Source organism: Malania oleifera, chromosome 9 (genome assembly GCF_029873635.1).
Source record: "Malania oleifera isolate guangnan ecotype guangnan chromosome 9, ASM2987363v1, whole genome shotgun sequence".
Taxonomy (NCBI): Eukaryota; Viridiplantae; Streptophyta; class Magnoliopsida; order Santalales; family Ximeniaceae; genus Malania; species Malania oleifera.
Window position 1 is genome coordinate 22,131,017 of NC_080425.1, and position 27,510 is coordinate 22,158,526.

The 27,510-nt window shown below is 35.8% G+C and overlaps 1 protein-coding gene across 13 annotated transcripts in view; it reads left to right on the plus strand.

The window, feature by feature from the left end:
• Positions 1–6,677: 6,677 nt before the first annotated feature.
• LOC131164050 (MADS-box protein JOINTLESS-like) overlaps positions 6,678–27,510 on the plus strand; it is a 187,408-nt gene continuing 166,575 nt past the window's right edge. For 3 of the 13 annotated variants that reach the window (XM_058120987.1, XM_058120989.1, XM_058120981.1), the window contains exons 1-2: positions 6,770–6,989; positions 7,251–7,517. In XM_058120987.1, coding sequence (XP_057976970.1) covers positions 7,336–7,517 — 182 coding nt within the window. In that variant the 5' untranslated portion in view covers positions 6,770–6,989; positions 7,251–7,335. Of the gene's footprint in view, positions 7,097–7,250; positions 7,518–27,510 lie in introns of all 13 variants that reach the window. The other 10 variants (XM_058120985.1, XM_058120991.1, XM_058120979.1 and 7 more) reach the window with 6 other exon arrangements.

Below are 27,510 nucleotides of genomic sequence, written 5' to 3' on the forward strand. Positions count from 1 at the left end.
TTGGGCAAAGAGCATATAGGATATGTGAATGTTGTGAACAATGCTCTTTGGTGATTGGAAAGTATCCTTTAGATATTATCACAATTTGGAACAAGGATACAAACCAAGGAAATGATGAATCTATACCTGATATGATCGTGGTTTGGTAAAGATTTCCTATGGAAGGATTAAACCAAAATTAAAGGATTTACAATTTAAACTCAAAGGGACCAATCCCCTAGTGGATGCCTCTAATTTGGTTATTGTTATGAGAAACACTCAATATATATTAGCCATTTATGATCAATAGTGCTTTAAGCCTAGAGTGATGACTTGATTTTGATTTGGGCTTTTCATATTCAAAAGTGAGTTTAGTGTATAGTGATATATAATATTAGATAGAACCCTAACACTCAATTTTGTGCAATGGACAACATTTGCTTAACTTTGTGATTTTCATGTTAGCATGGGTTAAGCATTTAGAATTAAGTACTAGGCATAGATGTCATATCCACTTAGAAGTGGATAAAGAGTCTTAGTATAACAAGATAGTTTAGTGAGTGTGTATACTAAGATTTTCATTTTAAGCAACAATCACTTCCCAAACCTACAGTCATCACAGCTCCCTAAACCTAAACCTAGGATTTAAGGAAGCATTAAATAATTAAGTAATATTAATTTAAATTTATTTTTCCTTAGGACCTACAGGGTTTGCTTTCATGATTATCCATTTCGTTTCCTTTTCTAACCCTCTGACACTTCTGAGTAAACAGTTAAATCATACGTGCCACATAGTTTTGCAAAATAAGCATATATTGAATATACATAAGATATTATGCTTATTTATTCTGTTTTTTCTCAATGAGGCATGGAAATTTTGATGACTATGGGATTTATAAAATGAACCCTTTTTAAACAATTTACTTCTTTTAACTCCTAAGGGTTTATTTGAACTATACTTCCCATCTTTGCTCAATGAGGCATGGAAATTTTGATGACTACGGGATTTATAAAATGAACCCTTTTTAAACAATTTACTTATTTTAACTCCTAAGGGTTTATTTGAACTATACTTCCCATCTTTGGATTTGAAAATCATTTCATAACTATCTTCAATCTTTCTTTCTAAGCAGATGATTTTTAAGACCTTCTTAATCTTTTTCTTCTCAAGGATAGCATGATATTCCTTCAATTTTTCTAATTGTTGAGCTATCCTTTCATTTTTTATTTTTGAAAGATACCTTCTTCTTATTCACCCTAACTAGAAACTTATTCATTTTCAATTAAGCATTTTCCAATTTTTCACACAAAGGCATGCTTTCATTTATCAATTCAACACATGATTCATCAAAAGAATTAACATAGTAATTTTCATATGAATCATTGCATGCAATAACAATAGTATTTTCACAAGGAATACCAGATGATTCATCATACAATATATTGCAATATTTTTCACAAGAATCATCACGTGCTTCAATAAACAAAATTATCACAATATTCAATAGATGATTTAGCACATGTAGCAACACAGCATTCAACACATGAATCCTCAAACGAGCTAGGGTGAGAATCATACACCTCATGTTCTATTGATGCACTATCCCTATCACTTACCACTCCCTTATCATCTAAACATGACATCTTTGGAGTGATGGTTTCCTTTTCCTGGAATTCTCCATATTTTTTTTCGAGTCCATTCCAAATTTCCTATGCACTATGACATGCCACAAACTCAACGAAAATATTAGAATCTAATGCAATATATAACATGTCCATGACATATGATTTTGCATGCATCAAATTAATATCATTTTCTACTAGCATACAAATTCCTTTGACAATTACCTGCCAGACCCTCAAACTCATATATTTTAAAAATATACTCATTCTAATTTTCGAGGTGGTGAAATCGACACCACAAAACAATGGAGGACTGGTAGGTGACTGTCCCTCTCAGAATGGGGATACACCAATGAGAGTCATCTCGATCTTTTAGCAAAAAGATTGAGATACACCAGTGAGAGCCATTCTGGTAGGTGAAATCGACACCACAAAACAATGGAGGACTGGTAGGTGACTATCCTTCTCCGAATGGGAATACACCAACGAGAGTCATCTCGATCTTTTAGAAAAAATGTTAAAGTCAATGCCATGAGACTCTGGTACCAATTGTTAGCCTTGGTGTATTCCCAAGAGGGGAGGTGAATTGGGTATATAAAAATTACTTCCTAGGTTAAACTAGATCAGCAGTATTACGCAACCTAGGGTCTGTCTATGCAATAATAAACCCAATAATTCACAATAAAACATACATGTGCAGTAAATATAAATTATAGAAATATAAGCAGTGCACACGATATGCTATCAAGGTTTGACCAACTGTGCCTGCGTCCCCACCTCTAGCTCGCAAGCCCAAGGATTCCACTAATGCTCACTTAACGGCTGGAGCGACACCTAATACAACCAGGTCAATTAGCATAGAGCTTACCTCAACCGTTACAAATTCTCCTTGCGGGGCGGAGAAGGCCCTAGGTCAAATTCACAGGGTTGACCCCAACCTGATCCTTCCGGGCTAGATTAAGCCCCCACTTAGGCTATGCCTGGAAATACTACAGACGTGTAATACAATTTTTGTGTACATGGAAATATGCTTCTCACACTAAGCAGATATGTACTACGATATGCGCAAGTAATGATCAATCCACACCAAACATGTAAGAACTGTAAGCTCAGTGGTGTATATATGCAATCTACACTCAATATAATAATTATACTCAATTAAGCACAAGGGTGTTCAAGCAAGCTAATCTTTGAAAGCAAAGTACATGAAATCTCAATATCAAATTAGTGTTTCAAAATACTTGCAATATTATTCAAACGAACTCAAAAATATTTTATCAAATTGTATCAAGCACAAGAGTTGTTTGAAAACAAGCTTTGAAAAATATTTTGCACACAAAAATAATTACTTAAGTAATTTTGCAATGACAATGCAAAGATCCTCAAGCTAAAGAGTTTTCCCTGCACAAGATTTATCAAGTTAAATCCGTGGGAAGAACCCTAGCCAAACTCTCAACAAAAATCAAACAGTACAAATATCAATGAGAGTATAGGGCTATTAGGATAAAGCACTAATAATCTAAACACTCTCTCTAGGGTCGGATTTTCAAAGAAAACGTTGAATAGTATTTGGCTATATAGGCTTTTTAAATTTGAGAGGATATTTCATTAATGATCTTGCTAATCTCCTTTTAATTATTCCAAATGAGGGGGTATATATAGAGTTCCCAAAAAATATAACCATTTTGGACACAAATGGAATTATTATAAAAATTTTAATACATTTTAATACAATTAAGCATGTTTAAATATTTTAATCATGGTAAAAATAATGGGGCAACTCGAGAGCACCGGTCGACTGAAGGCAGGTTCAGTTGACCGAGTTGTGCAAGTTCGGTCGACAAGTCAACCAGGTTCTAGAGGCAATTTTCCTTTTTAGCACGGTTCGGTCGACCGGGAGCTTTTGAATTAAGTAGTTTGGTCAACCGGAGCGTTGAGTTCTCACACGTGGGAACTCGATCGACCAGGGCGTTGGCTTACGTTTTGGGCTCGGTCGATCGTAAGGTTAAAGAGTTGACTCTGAGGGAGTTCGGTCGACCAGGTGAGAATGAATTGGCATGTCACGGTTGACCGGGCAGTGGTCAAATAGTTGACCTAGTCTCGATTCGACCGACCAGGTGATATTGTACTTGTGCAGTACGGTCGACTGAACATGCAACTTAAGTGCATTTCGGTTCTGTTTAATCATGTGATCACCCATTCCATTTGACCAAATATATATATGCATGTGTGGGTATCCTAGGGTCATTCTAGGTCTTCTTTAGGACACCAAAAATATCCGGTGTTGGTTGATCGAAGGGTGATCCCTAAGGTCTTTCTAAGGTCATGATTTTGTGTAGGGACCTAGAGTCGTTCTAAGGTCTTTGAGCTTGTAGTTCTTACATGCATGATATGCATTAAATATTACAGACCTTTCCTACTTAAATATTACAGACCCGAATTAAAATTAATATAAATTACAACAATGAATATTCAACTAGGGTCTTCATGTTCCTCCGAGTCTCCGAGTGCCATCATATGATATTACTAAGACAAACTTGCACATCAACTCGACAAACATTAAATACCTGAGTATTTGTCATAATCAAAACAGGGTATGACCCATAGGGTCGACAGCATGTATGATTTTATACTTAATGAAATCTTGTTGAATATTGAGAACTTGCTAAATATTGAAAGCTTGCTGAATATTGGAATTGATTTTGGTTGAATCAAAAAAACAAATTGTATGTTGGTTGTGTTATTGGATTAAAAATTTAGACAAGCATAAATCTCTAAATTCTTGAGTGAATAAGCTGAGTTAAAAGGTTTTGTGATTAATCATTTTATCGATGCATATGTGTTAAGATAAACCAACTTTCACAACTGAAATTGTATATGAAAATATCATTGGGCATTGGTGAAAATCAAATTCTGATAAATTGCTCATCTGATTTAATTGAAGCTTGATTTTGTATTATAATTTCAGATTTCATATTCATATCTAGGATTCTCGATTGGTATAATACGGTCGTTGTTTAGATATCGTGATTGTGTGATTGTGGAAGTTTAAATTAAAAAGGATTTAGGTAAATTAAAATTTCGTAAATAAATTTTTAATAACCCAATTCACCCCTCTCTTGGGAATACATCTTTAATCTCAAATTTGGTTCAAAAATTTAATGTTCACCAAGTTCTTGTAACTCATAACTTATTTTGTCTAAGTGCAATTCAAATTGAAAGGTATTATCACCCAATGCATTACATCTCCTAATTACCTAACCCTAATTTTTTATCTTTCTTCAATTTTTTTTTAAAAAAATTTGAAGCATGTGGGAGATTGTTGATATTTTTATGTTAGATGTTTCAAATTGAAAAATGTCTGTTTAATAGTCGTTAGTTTTACCTTAATTAAATATACGTTAAATTTTAATATATTAATTAGTTTTAACATTTTAAAATATAAACTACTACTTTAACAGTTTCATATTTATGATACTGGAAGTTATACATAATTTTACGTATACAAATTGTGATCCAGCTTCATTTCAAAATATGTTTTTCTTTTTCAAAACAATTATATAGTCTACTCTCTTTTAAGATTTATATTTTGTTGGGTAATTAAATGACTCGTAAAACTTAAGTGTTTGTGAGTGCACACAAAATCGAATTAGTTGAATAATCGAAAAGGTGGTACGCACATTGACTATATGCACCGAGAAATGCTCTCCGTAAGCGCGAAGTCAGCTTTAAGGACAGTGGTACTTTCACATCTCAGCTTTTGATAAGTATTTGTATCTTTATTTAATATTATTAATAAATATTTTCCCTTCTATTGTATTTTCCAACAAGGTGAACACCTTTTTTTTGCCAAGTCTGAAGAAGCTGCAAATGGTAATTTAGGCAATGAAGCTCTGTCACTGGGACACAAGTCGCCTAGTCACCAAACAATAAAGCAAACAACTACCCCCATGGGCATGTTACGGTGGAAAGACATCAGTAGGTAAGAAGGAGTATCAGGGGTTCAATTCCAGGTAAATACACTCACGGAGTCAGCGATAACTGTGGATGGTGAGAGTTTACGATGTGAGCCAACGGGAACCGTGGATGGTGAGAGTTCTTTGTGAGTTAGCAGAGACCGTGGATGGTAATGGAGATGTGTCTCGGGAATCGGGTTGACCGAACGTCCAACTGATGCACATAAGTCGTGCTCGCATTCCAGACTTTACCTTGATTAGCGAAACTTGAGGGCGGAGGACGTTGATCCATAGGTTTGATACCGCATCAAGGGGTCCGAGGAGCTCGTTAGTGGCTGAAGTTCCTATGTAATCAAAATAATAATAACAATAATAATAAAGCAAACAACTATTGGGTATGACATAAGAGTTAAATATAATAATTAGGTCATTAATATTTAAAAATAGTTCCAATTTATGATTTAGTCTTTAATGTTTGTAAATGTCCAACTATTTAATATTTTGAATTTATAATTGTAATCATAAAATTAATATTGGTTTAACCCGAAAAGAGTATAAACACATGTAACTGTTAATGGATTCTCTTAACAAAAATGCACAAGAATTGTAGCTGGCCCAAAACTACGCTAAATGCGCCGAGTTGGGATGGCTTTGGTGGGTGGCACGAGCGGTGCACGTGGGATGGGGCAGCCACCTAAAAGTCTCGAACACTACGAAGACAAAACTGGTCCTGGTCCCATTTAGGAGCATCGCATTTGGGAATCGAACAACCCAGAGCACGATTCTCGCACTCAGTGACCATATCGCGATAAATTGAAGAGATGGAGCCATATATGTCGCGATAAGCTAAAGAAAGGGGGAAATATCGCGAAAAATTGAAAGGGCAGTGGGGTGTGACGGGCGTACGAGGGTACAGCAAATTTCACTATCAGCTTGCAGTAGTGAGCCTGGCCCCCCGTACGGAAAGCAAACCCGACCGTAAAAAATAATAAATTAAAAAATATATTTTCTTAGAAAAGGTGAAATATTTTATTATTATGTTTTACTAAAAATAGACCAATCAACAGAACTTAGAACTGAGTTCAATCTCCTTTTACTGAGTCCATTGTTTTTGACTCCGCATTTAATTCCCAAACGGAGAGGAATTGCAGAGAACCTGTTTGGCCATTAAAGGAATCTACTTTCCTATTTCGTTTCTCTTTTTTTCCCACTTTTTATCTTCAACGTTACATTCTCTGTCTGTCCCTCTCCGCGTCTTCATCTCTCTCTCTCTCCGCGGAGGCCGTTGGTAGGCTTGTCTGTGAGGAATTGTAAACAGTGGGAAGAAGAGACAGCAAGGAGGGAGAGAGAGAGAGAGAGGAGGGGTGGAAGAACTAGCCAATCTCAGCATTTCGTTCCCCACCTGCGCAATTTTTTGCAATTAAACTGTAGGTGGGTTTAGCTTAATTCTTCTTCTCCTTGCTCTTTCTTCTTCTTCTTCTTCTTTCTCTATATTTTTCTGTTTCAGAGGTTCTTCAATCTCCGCTTCTTCTGCTTCAGTACGTTTCTGCTTTCTTTCTTCATATCTAGGGTTGTTGTCTTTTTTTTTTCTTTTATCAAATTTTCACTTGATTTGGAAAACTGCAACTCTTTCTCCCATATTTTTCTCTCTCTATCACACTCTCTTTAAGTTAATTATTATTAATACTGCAGGATGCGTTCCAATTACTATATATATAATAAATTAATTAATTAATTAATTAAAAGGCAGGTGGGTTGAAAGGGTGAGTGAGAGAGGATGACGAGGAGGAAGATAGAGATAAAAAAGATAGACAACAGGACGGCGAGGCAGGTGACGTTCTCAAAGAGAAGAAGAGGGCTTTTCAAGAAGGCTCAGGAGCTTTCCACTCTCTGCGATGCTGAGCTAGCCCTCATCGTTTTCTCCTCTACTGGCAAGCTCTTTCACTATTCCAGCTCCAGGTTCTCTCTCACTCTCTCTCTTCTACTCTTTTTTTTTTTTTTTCTTTTTAAAAAAAATGAAGGTGTAGATGTATAGAAGAGATCAGGTTTATGCATATAGATAGCTAATTAGTGCAGCTGATTAATATTGAAACCTGGTGCATATATGTTGTTGATTGGTTCGTTGTCTAATTAATTAATTAAGCACTGGCAGACGGACGTCTAGATAGAGAGGATCTGTTGTTTTCAGATCCATCGTCCTCAAAAATCAAACTACTTGCCGGCGGCCAGGGGCGCCGGAGAAACCACATACATGTATAGAATCCCTTTGTCACTTTCAATCCACTCAGTTCTAGTTTATGTAATCTTCAAATATATATATATATATATAATGAGAGCTAGAGAGCCGATAGGGGTTGCCTATGCAAATAATTAGCAATGACAAAAGTATTATTGCATTAGATTAGCATCCTTAATTAATTTGTGTATGAGAAAGAGAGAGAGATTAGTAGTTTTCTATTCTTTTTTTGTACTGGTACCTCATTTTGTGGGTGCATGTCTTGATTCAAACGTATATCCTTCAGGTTAATTAATCTTTAGATAGTATGTACTACATATAGATATAAAATTATATAGGAGCCTCTTGCTATATTAATTCTTCTATTAGTTAACAATTCACTAGACCATCTTCGTAGCAGGCCAGCTAGCTAGAACTCGGTTTGATTTGTTGTTGTTTCGTGTAGTACACTTTCCTTAAGTGCTCGCCCATCCAGCTAGCTACCTGGCTGGCCTCTACTTTCTACTGTTTCAATCTGAATGCTATATCATATGTTCCATCTGTTTGTTTCCGAGAAATGCTAAATAGTGCCTAGAAAATAGGAGAAAGAGCTTTTCTTTAACATCATACTAATTTTATTTTATTTTTTAAAGTGATGAAGATCGAAATACATTCAAATAAAGAGAACTACTCCCAAGGAGCTTGATAGTGGTTAGAACAATACAATCAATAACATCAGTACAACAACAACAAAAATATTACAAGCTTTAACATCATACTAATTTAATTATGTTGTCAATTTCTCTCATGAAATATTGCACCTCTATGCATGATGTTGTGAATCCATGACTATATGCTGATAATCTATCCATCGTACATGCAATATTGCTTTCAATTTCCTTTTTCCATTTGTCTACCTAGTACTGATTTTTAATTTATCTTTAGACCTTCAATTTGATCGAACCCCCATACTTCATTTCTTACACCCAATAGTCATTATCGATGCATAAAATTACTTGATAAGAGGCTTGTAGAAGCACCATTTGGTTTAAGAGAATAGTTCTAGTCCTTGCATGCATGTGTGAATAATCCAAAACAATTGGATCCAAAAACCTTATATCAAATCCTTTGACGAAGAATATCATGGACTTTAACTAGGTACGTATGTACAATAATTAATGTCTTAGTTAGCTAAGATGTTTAAAATAGAGATGATAATGTGTTCGTATATATTGGAGTTTAGATTATTGCTAGTCAACCAAAAAATGAAATGAATTTTAAATGATTTATAATAAATAATATGGAAACCAAAGAATTCATGCGATGTCCTTTTCCCTCTTTCTTTAATAATTAAGAGCACCAACATAGCATTAGGACATGCCTAGTTTTGAATTTTATCGGTGTTAAGAATGCATCATTTGCATATTTTGCAAGCATATCTATATATATATATATATATATATATATATATATATATATATTTTAGCATGATCAATTATGAATTGACTTTCATTAATGTCCCTATGGAATAGTCTTCTTAAGATGAGAAACTATTTTTGATGGGTGATCAATCTTTTTGCAGATGATTTTTTTGGCTTAATTGTTGCCTAGAAATATAATAATATAAGGTGAATTAAGTATATGGAAATTTATATAGACACAAATATGGTGATAAACCATGCATGTTCAAATGTAAAGATAAGGCTGATTGGTCAAGGATTAAATGAATATATTGAAAATTTGGAGGTTGTTTGCACTTCCTTTCTATCACCAAAAGAATACCAAGATATTGTTGAGTTGTAAAGTTGAATATGTTAGAAGCCTAAATATTAACTAAGAGTATTTCATCCAGAGTATGCCAACACTTAACAAATCCTTGATGCTCATTCAATAACTATTTGTGTTGCATCAACACCAAAAATTAGTTCCATTCTCAATCCCTCTATATCCATGTGCATACTATAAGCACTTTCCATAGAGAAAACACACATTAGAAGAACCTACACAATGAATGGTATCATTGTAGTTATTAATTTATATGACAAGACTCACTAAAGCTAGGTTCATTAGAATGTCCATAAGAAGTTTATCTCAATTATCAACCCAGCTCTAGCTAATGTTGCAATCTTGCCGAAAAATCCATTACCAATTTGGTTCGAGTGTACTCAATTTCTCTTCAAGAAAAATAAACCAAAGTATTCTCAAGCAACTGCAAATATTGCCAAAAATGTCAATCACTAAGATTTTATCAGACCTTTCTTTTTTTTTGTAGACCTTTAAGTGAATGGTTCCTTACCAAGTTTGAGAAGCTAATTAATATTTGTAAAAGCCTTTTTAAGTTTTGAACCCTAATCTATTTGCACTTGATAATATTGCCCATCAATCTTACAATTGGTATGGAGGGACAATGGAATCAATTTTTAGTGATGTGGTGATATAGATGGTTATTGGATGAGACTCAAGGCCTTATAACATGTTTATATGCACTTGATGATGGAAAAAAAAAAAGTACTTTTATTATGGGTTAATTAATATAATTCATTTTTTGGTGATAGTATGAGACATATAGTTATTGGATGGATTTTTAGTCTTTAAAACATGTTTATATGCTCTTGGTGATGGAAATATACTCTCAAGCAATTTATTGACTTCCAACTTATTCAACTTTATAGTCGTACAATATATAGGCATGCTTTTAGTGATGGAAAAAAGACTCATGCAAAATGTATGAACTTTCAACATATTCAATTAATTACTACTAGCTAGATAGGCTCATCTCTACATCTAAATATGCATGCCAACATATTCAACATATTCAACACTTTGACCTTTTGTGTGCATATATACCCATGCATTTCCATATTTTACTTCACCATATGTGTGTTAATGTCTAAGCAACAATTAACCCAAAAAAAATATCCTATGAGAAGATTGCTCACCCAATCAACTATCTTCATCATCACAATTACTACAAAAAACTTAACTATTTGTAACCAAAGAAGACTGTCGCTAATAATCAAGGTCCATCATCAATAACTACTAGTATGGTTTTTAGAACCATAAAATGTTGTTAATAATACTATCATCGCTACTAATAGTTACAATTTGTTAAACCATCATTAGTAAAGATTAATCTTGGAAAGGCTCATCAATTAAATTCTAGTCAAGTGATCTGATTAGAAAACATTTGAATTATGAAATTAATATTTTGCTTAAATTATATCTAGTGAGTAAATTATTAATAGATTAGGACATTTTATCAAAGTAATTTTGGTCTAAGCTATTTGAATCCATATACATAAGGGTTATTTATTCATATGTCACAATGGTAAACATTATAGTTATAGTTCATGATAGAAGTTATAGTCATTATTTTGTCTTTTTATCCTCACATTAACTAATATGATAAAAAGACTTTTAAAAATCTAATTTGTTATTTAATTTGTCAAGAATTGTAAGATGGTTCGTAGACAAGAAAAACAAAATGAGGGCTTTCAAAATTTCTGGATATTGGCCTCTAGGAAAATTGATGTCATTTTGCAAATTGAAGATAACTCAAATTCCTCTTAGCTAACAGAAAGGGCCCAAATCCCCCCTCGATCTTGTTCATGAGTAAGCATCCTACTATGGACATCCATTGCAAGGGTGAACAAAAATGGGGTAGTGGATCTCTTTGCCGAAGCCCTTGAGAAGCTCTAAACCACTCTCATGATTGCCTATTAACAATGTGATTGTGCCATCCTTGTACATCTCCTTGTAATGTGATTATGATTGTTTAGTTAACATAGTCTCCAAAATATTTGGGGACAATGGTTGCCTAGCTTATCATACGAAGGTCACCCATCATTAAGCAAGAAGATAGATAAGCATTAGGTAAACATATCAACTATAATAATTTGGACATTTAATGTCATAAAATGGTCTAAATTTATTATTAGATTTTAAATGTTTTATAAACTTCCTCTATTATTAGAGTTTATAATTTTGAATTTATGTTTGTAACTGTAGAATTAATGTAAGTTTGACCCCAAATGGGTATAAATACTTGTAAGGTACTAGTGCCTTTTATCCCACTTATCTCTTTATCTATTTTTCTCTCACTTTCTTGTTGTCTCTTCTCTCCCTATCTCTCCTTACCTCTTCTAATCTAATTCTTTTCACCTTCATCTTTTATTCCTTCTTCAATGTTTTCTACCATTTCTATAATTCTATTGTTGTCCTTACACTTTTGATGAAAGTTGACATAACAAGTCCATTCACAACCAATCCCCTATCTACCCATTTAAATCAACACCATCCATTAAAAAGTGCTTGACTTTTTATATCTTTTTGGCACATTTGTGTGGGATCCTTTAATTTCATCAATTACCAAAGGTGCAAGGTAAGGTCATTATGTTGCGAAAGCCAATTAGAATTATCGATGCTAATTTGGTGATGATTCAACAACAATTGACCATAGAAAGTGTTCGAGTGGTAACTCGTACTTATCATAGGGTGACAACTACAATGAAAAAAATCATGGGTGATCTACAAATTGAGATGAGATCTTGGATGGAGAGCATGCAAAGAGATATGTTTGACAATTCAAGATTGATAAAGAAACAACCATGAAGGCCTCTACTTCCATTCGCCTACGGTTCTCCTATGGGCATGGCCGAACCATCGCCTATAGATGCAATGATGTATTTGACTATCATGTTCTTTTGTAGGACACTGAGGGGAACCCCCCCCCCCCCCAATTCGCTCCACAATTGTCACATGGTTGTATCGTTCATGATGACTTCGGCTAGACTTAGCAACATAGGGGGCAACATAATATTTTCCTAGAGATTATCGGCTTTGAAGATCATGTAGATGATTTATTGGTCGATTGTATTGAAGAAGATGAAGAGATCAAACCCACCATTGACCAGCATTATGATTACTATATAGTGGCCGATTACAATATGAAGGAGAAGAATTCTTATTCAACAAAATATGAAGACTACCATAACATGTGTTTGATCAAGGACCTAAACCTTGCTGATGATGAAGCCCAAGTTGATCTTGTGAATGTAGACAAGCTCAAGATTGATGGAGATTATTGAGTTCTTCAACAAAACCTTAGAGCCACACAAAGACCATCCATTGGCTTGGCCTAAATCCATTATCAGGTGTTCCTTTTCCATCCTCCACTCTTGGTAAGTTAAAGCTTGTTTAGAGTTTAATATTCTAGAAGTATAATTCACAAATAATTTGACCGACCACTATTCGACCTAAAAAAAGGCAACACATTCTTCATGGTTGAAATGTAGAAGAGAACAAAAAAAAAAAAAAAGGCATGCTTACTTATTAGCAAATGATAAGTGTCACTTAAATGGAGTAGTGCTCTTGGAAAATGATCATAATTTCTTAATCTCAGCATTTGCCTGTAAGCTTACACTAAGATCGCCAAACAAATTGAATAATGAGTATGCCTACGCTAACCTCACCTAGCATGAGGCTAATTATTTTGCGGTAAAACAAATTATTCCCAAAAAATTGCTGAAATAAAATGCACAACAAGAATTGCCTAAGCTAAGATGGAAAATGATTTGAAGCGAAGATTAGGTTTTATTTTATTTTATTTTATTTAAATTTTTCTAGTGCTAGGAACTTAGCTAAAGAAATGAAAGAACCCTAGTCTAATTCTCCTAGCATCTTGGTGAGGGCAGATAGATCCCACAACCATTGAAGCAAGCCCTTTTCATAAGCCAATGTTGCCTTTGCACCAAAACTATTACGGCTCACATTAGTGAGTAATTTGGACTGCTAATGTCTTGTCTTTTTCTCCTTTGCCACATCATAGTAATTGGCAATTAGTATATAAGAATTTTGAATTTTGGTGTAATTGGTGTTAACCTCAGCCTCCATCCTCGCTAGCTCTTAAACATCTTTGCATTTTTTATCGTTGACCCTATGGTATTGGTCTCCTAGGAGTTCGAGGCAACATCATAGATATTTATCTTTCGCAAGATATCTCTTTTCTCTCGCTATAATCTCATAGCAAAGATTATGATTAAGAGCCTCTTGGGGGAATGCTTTCAATTTGGCGATACACAAGAATAAAAGGATATTTGGTTGGTGTCATTTCTATCTATTTTTGCTTCCTTTGATATAACCAAAACCCTATTAGTGAGCGCTAAGGATAATCTTCGAATTGCGTTCTCTAGCATCGCATTTGGAAAATCAGCTAATGGCGAAGGGGCGATCTCTTTCCCATGATGGAGGGAACAAAAAGAATGCTTCCATTGTTTTTTAACCCTCCATATTGTCGATCATGAATAAAAGCAGAAGTGACGAAGAGATTTGAATAAAGCAAGGTGAAATAGAGAATACTTGGAAATTAACTTTTGTATTGCAAAGAATTTGTTATGTGATCAAACTAAAACAGGTAGTTAAGGAATGGTGCTTAACCGTTTTGCTAACGAAGTGACAATGGTGGATTAAGTGATTATCTGATCAAGATCACCTCTTTAAAATCACCTAGTTGTTATAGCAACTAAGCAAAGGGTCGCCAATGTGAGCAAAACATATCACCTTTTTTGGCCAATGACATGATTAATGAACCCCTCAAACGCGTGATTTGTCGCCTCATGATGGATGACACTGGGAAAAGATAGAATACTCTTAAGTATGGATTTCCTAATAAAGGAAGGGTATGCCAATTTTTAATTGACTAAAAATGAGGCTACAATTTATGTTATTTATAAGCATTATAAGTAACTAAATGAAGTAGTTGTGGGTAGCATTGATTATGCCATCCTTTATGCAGCTCCTGGGGTAATTTGAATGGTGATTGTTCAATTAAGATTATCACCATTAAAAAAAATCTTGCATAGGCAAAGTGAATCATGCGTTGCCTAGTTAGTGAAGTGACTAAGTAGAGAATTGGTTAGAAGGGATGTAAATCAAACATTGCAAGTGACCTTAGCGGGAGAGAACATGGAGTCACCACAAAATGATGGTCACATAAGTTATTAGATCCATCATTAAATGACAAAGCAGATAAGCACTGGGAGGCAAACATGTCAACTACAATAATTTGGATCTTTCATGTTATAAAATGGCCCCAATTTATAATTATATTTTAAATGTTTTATTAACTTTCTCTATTAAAAGGATTAATTGTTTTGAATTTATGCTTGTAACTATAGTATTAATGTAGGTTTGATCCTATAAGGGTATAAGTATGTGTAACGATTATTGTAAGGGGATCTCCAACTTAACTCTACAAACATCATGCAATAGATCAACGCTAAATAGGCCCAAGTGCCTTTTATCCCACTTATCTCTTTATCTCTCTCTCTCTCTCTTGCTTTATCCTCCCCTTAATCTCTTCCCTCTTTATCTCTCCTTAACTCTTTTAATCTAGGACTTTTGACCTCCATATTTCCTCTCTTCTTCTACCATTTCTATGATTTTTACAATTCTATCGCCATCCTTGCACTTTTGATGAGAGTTGACATAATGAATCCATTCACAACCAATTCACCATCTATCTATCTAAATCCACACTATTCCTCAAGAGGTGCTTGATTTTTTATCAAACACAATGGCATAAATATTTGTTGGGCTTAGAAACCCTTTCATCCATCTTGTCCACACCTCCTAAAAATCTTTTCCATACATTACAAAATCTAGGAACCTTAATTCACTCTATTATACACCTTCTCAAAGTCCAACTTGAAGACAATGTCCATTTTACTCTTCCTCATAACATCCTCCACCACCTCATTGGCCACCATAGCTACATTTAGGATTTGTTTGTATTAATGAAAGCACACTAACACATGGACACCATATCTCCTAAAACCTCTTTAAGTCTCTTAGATAAAACTTTAGGAAATTAATATATGAATTAGTGACTAGGCTAATAGGACTAAAATCCCTTATATTTGAGGACCTTTCCTTCTTAGGGATAAGAGTTAAGAAAGTAGAGTTCACACTTTTACCAACAACCTTTTATTTATGGAACTTCTTTAAGAATTTCATAATATCTTCTTGCCTTGTCTCTCCAACTTTCCTAAAAATGAAATGCTTTTTTGAATCCTTTAGGACCTAGGGTTTTTTCCCAACACCTACCAAACACCTTGTTTTTTAATTTCTTCAACTTCAAAATGCCTCTCTAGCCACAAGGCTAAATTTACGTTGTTGAAGCACCAATCTAAACCCTCCAAATTCATCTACTTTGGCAATCCTCAGAGAAAATGTGTTTTTACTCAATCAATTTGTTGCCTATTACCCTTGCCTTGGACTCTATTTTAGCTCTTTAATAAAATTTTTCCACCTCTTTCTATCATAAACTTTATAAAATAACCTCATGTTACAATCCCCTTCCATGGCCCACTTCAGCCAACTCATTTCCTCCCTTAAAATTAGCACCTCCATATCATTTTAATACCCTAACCCTGCTTGCCTTACGTTCCACATCTAACAAACCACACTCATATAACCTATCTAAACCATTAATTTCCCCTGAAATGTTATTTTATCCTTTTTAACATTCCCAAAGATCTCCTTATTTCATTGCTTTAACTTCAATTTCATGTACTTTAGCTTTCTCATTAGTTTAAAACCCTCCCACCTCTGCATCGAGCATGCCCCCTCATAAAACTCTCTTATGTTCCCTAAATGAGTGATGCATCAACCACATATTTTGAATATAAATGGTGTGGGGCCCCAATACATTAGGTTGGACTCTAGAAGCATAAGACAATGACCTGAGATAGGCCTCATAAGAGTGTTGCCTAACTAGTGGATATGTACCTTCCCTCATAGGTAAATAGGAATCTATCAATATAAAAGGAAGCTTATCTCTCGCTTGATGCTATCCAAGTGAAATGGCTTATTCTTAAAGTAATATCTTTGAGCCCACACTCCAAATCAAAAAATCAAACCTAATCCTTTCCTTTTGAATCCCATTTGCTACAAATTAGGAGTGCGCCCACTTCTTGAAACTTAGTTTCCCGAGGAAATAGAATATCATGTGTAATCCTATTAATTAGTTCCTTAACTATCCTTCTTTTACTAGTTCCCACCTAAGCCCCTAACATTCAAGGACATGATCTTCATTTGTCACTCTTAGGGACCCCAAAGGACCTTCCTCCATTCTCATTATTCATGAATGATGATAAAATTTCTAGCTCCATACTCAACTTTAATTTCTCCCCACTAGAACTCACGAGACATCAAACATCAAACTAACTCATTTAGGAGATATTAGGCATCTAGGTTTTCCTTCAATTCCTTTTATAGCTCCACAATTCTAGAAAACCCCCTTATGTTAAACTCCTCATAATGCAAAGGTTAAAAATAATTCTTTTGGGGTGACTTCAAATTTAGGGGAGCACTTTCAGAAAAGGTTATGTTTACCTTGTTAGCCTCTACAAGATCCCTACCATGGTGCGTTGACTCCAAAAGTAGGTTGGAATTTGGATTAAAGGATGAATCTACAAAAGGTATGATGAAGCCTTAGGTTCCTAATAGAGAAAAGCCCTTATCATCTTGATTTGACCCATCACCTAGACTTGGACCATGTTGAATAGATTAAGACCATTGTTATCCAAATCAAGTGCCCTTTAAGACTTCTTAAGACTAGTTTTCGACAACTTCCAACTCTTCTTATGGGTTCATCTTTGTTGTAAATTCCTCAATTCTTTCTCAGGTTCTTGATTAGTCATCCTTCATTCTACTATTTTTATAAGGATAGAGAGTTGGAATCATCATCATTGTAGTCACTGCCACTATCTTCTTCCCTTAATCTTCACAATATTCTTTTTCATTTCCATCTCAGACTTAGCTATCATGAAAACCTCTAATAATTGGTTCAAAGTATGGTCCAACATGAAAAAATCCTTCTTCGGCAAAAAAGCTCCCTTGTTTTTTAGTCTTAGTGCTTCTTTTGAATATCTGATACTAAAAAGGTATAAAAGCTATCCGACTTGGATAGGCCCTGACCCCTCTATTTGGTTGGAGTGTTTTGGTTGGCCTAGAGGTCCCTCCTTTGAATCCATGCTTCTTTATAACTTAAATGGGCTCTCACTTGAGCTCCCTCGATCTTTACAATGGATTTGACTACTTTAGAACTTCCTTAGAGGCCTCCCTAATAGTGGGCTAAGGAACATTTCAAAATTAGGCCATTATTTTCTTGGGCATATATTCTAGCGGACTCAATATAGTTGAGCTAATTAGATGCTTGAAATTTGAAATCTTACCAAAAATGGGTGAGGATTTTATGTACCTACTCCATCTAAGTTTTCCGATGTCAATTTTGGACCCCCTACATGCTCCAAATCATCATAAGTTCACCATGATTAGTGGTACATATCTCCTAATCTTGAAGACTAACTAGGTGCAACCCATACCCATGTTTATGAAACCACAATCCAGGCATCGTAACTCTTTGAATGGGCTGGCATGCTTCCTCTCCTCTACTAGCCTATGAGATGCTTCCTAAAACCTCTTCCATCCCAAAGCCTCCACTCGCTCCAATACGCAAATCATCTTAATAGCCCTATTAATAGCTATCAATATTTCCATCCATGTGAATCTCCCTGATGCATTGGCTTTTATGCATACGAGGAAAACATGATTTGGTGCCCTAAATGTCTTATCTAAGGGTTAGGAATTTTGGTGAAGATGAAATCTTACAACTCCTTTGACAACCGCCACGATTCATTTTTCACAAATGTGATGGAAAAGGACTGATTATTAGTCTTCTTGATCACCCACCAAGAGCTCCCTTTTTTCTTTGAAAGAGAACAATTTTTTGTGATCATTTAGGGATTAGGTTCTCCATGTTTATGGAGAGCTCTTCTTGGGTGATGGCAATGGTGGCAGTCAATAGAGGGTGGTGGCCAATGGCGATGGATGGTAGCACCCATTGGTGGTGGGTACCAATGGTTGTTGGTGGCAATGGGTGGTAAAGTGAGTGTTAGTGAGTAGAGCGGGGGGATAGGGAGAGGAGAGAGGAAGAAGAAGATTCTATTCAAAAATTATTTTATTTATACTTCCATAAGACTCTTACGTGATAACAAAATATCTATGCTTACTGTAAGAATTTGTGTCACTCACCCTTACATGATTAAAGCCCTCCAATTTTTTTTGATGGAGAACACTTGATAAGATAAAAGATTAAGGAATGACCTTCTATGATGTCCTTTTATATAGGATGCCAAATAAAAAATTATTAACAAAAAATGTTATCCCCATTTAAATACAACTATTGTACTTTAAAGGCTTTGTTTCATCCATTTATGCAAATACATGCTAAAAAATTGAGGCAATTTTAAGTTTAATTGAAAATACCACCAAACCTAAGCAGCTTTTGGGTAATCCTATAAGACATGTAAAATTTCCTCACTACTAGCTTTGCAATTATAATAAATATCCAAAAAAAAAAATACTCATTATGGTTCCTACATAGAACATTTTTTAGGATCCTTTACTAATATATCATGTAGTGAACATTTGATTTCCAAATCCAAAGCCAACCATTAAAAAAAAAAAAAAAGGCCATCTAGCTCATCTTTGAAAACTTTATGACCAGAATTTGGTCTATATATACTAACGTCAATCTATTCCCTATTAGTTGATCATATATGGTTGAGAATGTAATGGAAGGAGTAAAGATCCTTTTTTAAGTACTCAAATTGGTAGTTTATTTCTTATCTCTTCAATCCCAGGGTCACTAACCTTCAAGTTTGTGTTGACAACATGTTGTTGTTCATTTAACTTGAACACGTGTAGCAGAAGCACACAATCAAATCCGAAACACTCAACAACCACTAATACAATCACTTGATGATGAAATATACTCAAGAAGCAATCAAACAATAATAAGAAGAAGCAAAAACATAACTATAACGCACAAGATTTACGTGGTTCGGCAATAGCCTACATCCACGAGAGCAGCACTTGGGTTTCTATTATGATCAATATCAAAGCACAAACTTTTGGGTTACAAATATTGTTTATATAACAATCTTATGCATACAAAAGAGTTCTAATAAACCTTAACTACATATGTAGCGATCCCTTAGAGGAAAATCTTCCAGATAAGCCCAATCTACAAGCCCTCGAATTCAAATCAAGTAACCTGTGCCAACGGAAACCATTGAAAATTTGACCAAATCATTGATGGTTTTGTGCTGAGCAAAAGTCCTCCTACGTACTACCTGAAACCTCTTCTCATGCAGTTGTCCCTTGCTTTACGTAACTCTCTCCGGTACATATGATCCGCTCTGATTATGAGCCAAATCCCCAATAATCTCCACCTTTGTGAATATTCACCACCTTGGAAATCTAAAAGCATAACCGTTGCTCCACCCAGGCTTGTAGATCGGGACCCGTGTCCCCTCTAACACTTGGAGACGTAAACCAAGTCCAAGCCATGCTTGAACTTGAATGTGGTAATAGGAACTCCACCTAGGTGAACACTTGAAAGATCCTCTGAACCACAATACAACCTTGGTAGCCTCAGCCTCTGCCAAAAACTCTACTCTAGTTGTAACCAACGCACCCTGAAACTATACCTAGGACTTCCCACAATTAGGCCTTCCCACAACATACCCCATTGCAAGCCTCTTGACATCCAAGCCCCCTGTGTAGTCTCCATCTATGAACCTCACAACTGACAGAATCCTCTGTTACCCGTCAAAGTACCCTATTGCACTGGTGTAGGAAACGTTTGACATGACCTGAACATCACCGTTCGCCCTTGAGTATTGAGCAGTAGACTGTTTACTTAGATTTGCCAATGGTGTACCGGTGACCGGTTTAACATCAACCATGCTAAACCTCACCAACACCTAATCCCAAAAACCACCCTGAGATAACCACAATTTCCATGTAGTTTTATATAACACCAATCTCCCCACCGCTACAAAGTCACCCTGAGATAATCTCAATCTCCTTATAACCTTGTGAATCTCCAACCCAAGAACACTCTTAGCAGCACTCAACACCTTCATGTCAACTTCCATTCTCAATAGAGTCCTCGACTGATTTACCTCAGTCGGAACCTTTCCTGCAATCAGCATGTTACTTACATAAAACCATAAAATTATTGCCCACTTGCAACCTATCTCCCTCTCCCCCTCTGGGAGCACCACCAACTCTTATGTCTGATTCTTATATAGTACCTCCATCTCCTCCGCCATGGCACCTGTCCACCTAACCTTCTCCTAGTCATACACTGCCTCCTAAAAGGTAGTAGGATCCTCCTGGTAGTAATGGTTGCATAAGACATCATATCACACCTGGGCGGTGGCCTGATATTGCCTCTGAGCCCATTGTGATCTTGCTGGTCCTTCGAGCCCAAACTCTCAACATCATAACCAAGTCATCTCTGCTCCAAGTATGAAATTTCACCTACATCACAATCTCCTTTCTACTTTAGTTTATCCTGTAATATTGCAAGTCTTCTGAGTTAGAACTCCCCGCACTTTTGCCCTGAGTCTCCAGCTCCACCTGCACAGTATGCTTTTTGCTGCTACTGCAACTTTCTTGCACCCGTTTCTCTTCATCTACCTGAGTACGTTGTTCCATGGTTTTAACACTTAAAACCATGTCTCCACGAATCGCCACTTGTTTTCCATTGGATCACCCAACTTGAACCCATTTTTATTATATACTAGAAAGTTGCACTGCCCGAATATAACACCAAGCTTATTTCTCATCTCACTAGAAACGTGCATAACTGGACCTCCAAAGTTTACCATATAACCAGTCCAAGCCTCTCCTGCAATTCTCCCATCTAGTGATACCTTCGGCGATCAATTAATCGAGAAACACGTCATACTCGCTAACTTCACCAAGAAGTCCCTTGCAGGGCCTGCATACAACATACCCTACTCACAAAACTCCTTCAACGCCAACATACTCAGAACCAATATCTGTCATGAGGAACTCTCTTCTGCTATGATACTCCAACTCAACCACAAGTTACACATGGCAAATGATTCCAACTTGTGTCCCATGAGATACCCCAAACCTTTCGTGATAACCTCATGAAATACCCATGTCCAACCTATGATGCTGCCCTCACTGGTCCCCAAACATCTGTACCAATGTAGTTAAGAATTCCCACCATTTTATGTTTGATTACATTACATAAAATAGTATTTCTTGACATAGAACTCTTAGCTATAGCTCCACCTACAAGTATGTTACCCTACAGTGCATAGAGATTCCCTGCTATCATCTGTCCTTTTATCACCATCAATACACAATCACATGCCATCATCATCCCGCCTTTGGACTTGTAACTATACTCCTCACAATCCAAAGTACCCAATGATTTCATGTTCTTCCGTAGATTGAGTATATGACTTCCCCACATAACGTCCTTACCACACCGTCATACATCTTGATCCCATTATCCCCCATTTCGATAACTTTACAAATCGCACCGTTTCCCATCAAAATGGAACAAGGAATCACCAATCTATAAGTGGTGAACCAAACTTTATTGGGCATCATGTGAAAAGAACGTTTTGAGTCTAAGATCCAAGAACCCATGAGGTGTTCTGAACTTGATGAAATAATAAGCATCTCACCATCATTGTTCCCTAAGTCCCCCTCTTCAACTACATTCGAGGATTTTAACGAACCCTCATGAGCTTTTTTCTTTCGCTTCTCTCACTCCGAATATTCTGATTTTATGTGCCCTAATTACTCGCACTTAAAACAGCGAACATCCTTCTTCCTCCTGGACTAAGTTTTATTACCACTCGGTCCACTCCAGGATTTGCCTTTCCCACAATCCTAATTACCCTTTGCCACGAGCCCTTCAACATGTGAACCCTCATCGTTGGACTTTTTTCTTTGATAGAACCCCAAAAATGCACTTGTGATATCGTCTAACTCCAGGGTTCCTTTTCCCCAAGTCAGCGTCGCAACCAGATTCTTGTATGTAGGCGACATAGTTAGAGAATTCAGCAGCATCAACACTTTGTTCTCCTCCTCAAACTTCACATCAACTCACCCCAGATCACTAATGATCTAATTAAATGTGTTGATGTACTGAGTCAAGTCTGAACCCTCCATCATCTTAAGCCAATAAAGCTTTTACTTAAGATACATCTTGTTCGAAATCGACTTGGATATGTATCGGTGCTCCAGTTTCAGCCAAACCGCCCCCGGCAAGTCCTCATCCATGACATGATACAACATGTCATCGACCAGACATAACCTGATCGTGGAAACCGCCTTTGCTTCAAGCTCCTTCCAACTTGCGTCGTTCATGTTGTCCAATTTTTTTCCATACAAAGCCTTCACCATCCCTTGCTGCACTAGCAAGTCCTTCACCCTTCATTGCCAAAGCCCGAAATTACTCGTTCCATCAAACTTGTTCGAATCGAACATAATTGAAGAGACCCCAGCCATTGTAGAACCAATAGCTCTAATACCACTTGTTGACGTTCGTTCAACTTGAACACGTGTAACGGAAAAGCACACAATCAAATACAAAAAAAATCAATAACCACTAATGCAATCACTCGATGATGAAATATACGCAAGAAACAATCAAACAATAATAAGAAGAAGCAAAAACACAACTAGAACGCACCAGATTTATGTGGTTCGGCAATAGCCTATGTCCATGGGAGTAGCACTTGGGTTTCCACTATGATCAATGTCAAAACTCACACTTTTGGGTTACAAATATTGTTTATATAACAATTCTATGCTTACAAAAGAGTTTTAGTAAACCTAAACTCCACCTGTAGCAATCCCCCAAAGGAAAATCCTCCAGATAAGCCCAATCTACAAGCCCCTGTATTCAAATCACGTAACTTGCACCAACGAAAACCGTCAACGGTTTTGTGCTAAGCAAAGGTTCTCATGTGTACTACCTGAAACCTCTTCTCATGCAATTGTCCCTCGCTTCATATAGCTCTCTCCAATACATGTGATCCACTCTGAATATGAGTCACATCCTCAACACAACACACTTATCCCAAACAATATTAGCCAGGAGCTTTTCCATTGCTAAGAAATCTTCCCAAAATTCGATGTTAAGACCATATCCCACTCTTTATTTTAAACCACACTTGATCTCATTAAAATCTTTCAATGACAATTGCTCTTCAACTAGGTGAAGTCGAAGCCCAATGGGTATAGGTAAATAAGTTACTATCAACCAAAACTTGTCCCATAAATATTTGAACCAACAATTTTTCAAAACTATTGGGCATGTGTCGGCCCAACTTACTAGCCAACCTGTGTTGTTATATTTATAAATTTTAAGTTAAGGCCACCTTCTTTTTTTAGAATATTGACCTTATCCCAAATAAGTAAAGGAATCCCCTTGCCCTTAGAAGAGCTTGATCAAAGAAAACCTCTCGCCAACTTATTTATAATGCCATATAGAAAACAAGGAAGGAGCCAACTCATGTACATGGAATAAATCGATGTTGATGGTAAAGATGTTGGATCATTGCAATTCTTGCAACAATATTCTATAGCCTTGTTTTCTTAATCTAAAAATTAATTCTTCATTTTTGTCATGGTATTATGAAAATGATCTTCTTTACCCTTATTCACCTCACTTATAGAAAGAGACACTCCAAGGTACCTCCCTAAGTCACAAGTAATGGGGGATTTAAGGATCAAATTCAAATTAGCTTCACTTCTATGCAACACGTTGAGCGAGATGAAGGCTCTAGACTTATTATAATTGATTGTTATACCCAAATACCTACACTAGTTATTGAGAGTATTTTAAAAAACTCTAGCTTGTGAGATTGTAGCTTTTTTTGAAGCAATAACACATCATTTGCAAACAAGAGAGAGAAATAAAAGGGCCCTAAGCCAAAGATCGCCACGTTTACCTTCCTTGATTTTCTATGTGCTAATAATTAGGTAGAATATGAAGCATTACCTTTTGCCCTTCAAACTTTACTAGACATGGGCTTAAGTTCGATAAGGATTAAGAGGATTTTCTCTTGGTATTAAAGTAGGTGGAGGGAAAGTATACTAGGCAACCTAAGGATTCAACCTTACCTATCCACTACTCAAGGAATTTTAGAGCAATTTGATGAGGCTTTTTGGAGCATGTGGAGAGGGAATAGAAGTATAATACTAACGAGTTAGCACAATCATTTTTTGTTTACAAATTGGAGGTAATAAATCCACTTTACATTCATAGACAACCTTTTTACCACCAGAGTGTAATGGCTGGTGCTATTAGCCATGAGCTTGATTGAAGGAATGAATTGGTCTAACAGCTAACAAGGCAAAGTTTTGAAGCAAAAAGGGGAATCTATCTAAGGATGACTGGATATGTCTTATTAGATGAACAAAATATATAAGAAAGGGAGAAAATGAATAGATCTTCAAATGTATAGGTCCTTAGGAAGCATTTGCTTACAATGTTTAACTACACAAAGGGACTTGTGGTGTAGACTAGGTCTAAATCCTTATAAGGTAGTACTTCATTGATATGGGTACTATTAACTTTGGCATTTTAAAGGTTATATGAACTATGCTAATGAGTATGAAGGAAGAGCACATTATCTATAGGTTTAGATTACTTGAAACATTGATCGTTGACCAAACTTTTAATTTGTATTGAATGAGGTAAAAGAATTCTCTTACATGTATGGATTCAATTTGATTCACTCAACCCTTTTACCAAAAGAAAAAAAAGAAAAGAAGTGCATCCCTAAGCCATAAGGCTCCCCACTTTGTAAGGCTAAGGGGAGGGCCATCATGGTGTGCGCAACTTTATAATTGCTTTTACGTAAAGAGATTGTTTCCTTGGACTTGAATCCATGATGAACTAGTCACAAAGGAGCAACCTTACATTGATCCAACGCTTGCACTCTCACTCAACCATTTACTTTGCCTAGCGAAATAAGTGGGCTCAGGTGACTAACAAGACATTAAAAGATAACATATAGAAGGTAATCTGGAAGAAAAAAAAGAAGCACAAGGCTATGGCATTAACTATTGTCTGAAGCACTATGGGCCTATGGATCTATGAGATGTTTTTCTATTGCATTCACTCATTTGCGTAATCTTAATCTATGATGCTATATTACCTTTGGAGATGACGATGTAGTCTTTATGAAGGACAACTCATAAAAACTTAGACAATGGCATATATGACCATTTGAAATCGGTTAAGCTCAAGACAAGTAAAGATTACTGGCACTAGATACAATTGTTACTCAAAAGATAATAAGAATGTGATATTCTATTCACTTTGTGATGGAACTTGTTTGAAAGGCCATTTCACCAATCAATCATAAGGATACACCTTTGGGGAAGTGTTTATCAAATTGGGAGGGTTTATATATAATTCATAAAGTACTTAGAGGTGGAGCCTATTGGTTGAAGGATCTAGAAGAGTTGTTTCACTAAAATCTATAATGGGAAGTTCCCTAAAGATGTACCATCCTTGTAAGTGAGATGCAGTTAGCTAGTGAAAGAAGGTTGAGAGTAACATAACTACTTATTTAGTTATGTAATAGAAAATTGTGTAGTTATGCAATGATCTAGATAGGTACAATAAAATTAGAAAGTATTGTTAGGTCATAAGAGTGTTGTTAGGGTAAAGAAGGTTGTCTAATCGTTATTGTAATGTAGAAATTTTGGAAAATAGTCTTAAGGCCATAGTCATGTTATAGTAATATAATTGTGTTGTGCTATGTTTTGTTCACACCATGTATTAATAAATGCCAACATTTGTTAATTAAAACAAGAGTGATCGTAAACTAAAACAAAACAAAGATGTTTTTATCACAGTTAACAAGAAGTAAAAAAGAACGAGACAAAAATGAGGACTTGACCAATGAGATGAAAATATTAGATGTAGATGCCTTGCTAAAACTACCTTAGACTATGAAGTAGGCCATCCACTATAGTCACTTGTAACAAGTTTTTGGTTGTTTTCTTATAGTCACCATCATTCGGGACTTAACAAGGAAAAGTTTCAGCAATACTAGTTGATCACATGCAGTAACTTCCTTGGCTCATTGAGTTTTTATAGATTGATTACTCCAATTAACATCAATATTGGTTGTGTTGAAGAGCTCTCAAGTTGTTTCAACTCAGCCTCCAAATGTTGGACCTTTCAATGTTTTGGACACTTTATAGGTCACGATATATATTTATTTTTTGCATCATGTAAGGCCTTGAGGGTGTTTTTCATTTTATCAACCAATATTTTTTTTTTTTTTGAAGTAATGTCATGTAGGCTGATTAGTATTTGACATGGAAAATAATCACTGGAGTGTTTTTAGCTAGGTTGAAATGTTATTTTACATATCTTAGCCTATAAAGCCTCCATGTTTTTAGGCCAAGGTAGGAGTCTTGTGCCTAGTTGAACCATTGTCTTTATTTCCTTCAATAGAAAAGCTAGCTTAGAGTTGAAACCAATATGGGAAGGGATAGACCTTATCATCACAGTTAGCATAGATTGTCTTAAAGAACACCTCCATGAAATCCTTGAAAAGAAGCACACTATAATGGTTTGAAAGATCAACATTCATAAGAGGAAAAAAGGGAAATTTACCTTAAGTTCTATTGTAGGTATTGATTGATTGGGAGAGGATCATGCCAGGGAGAATTTTTCTAATTAACACTAGGTTCGCCCCTTATCATATTGGCCTTGCCTACGGGGCTTTTGTCAAGACCAATATTAATGTGGTGAGGGGGAGGGCTCCTTAGAAGCTAAAAATTGCGCTATGGGCAAGGTGAATCTTATTA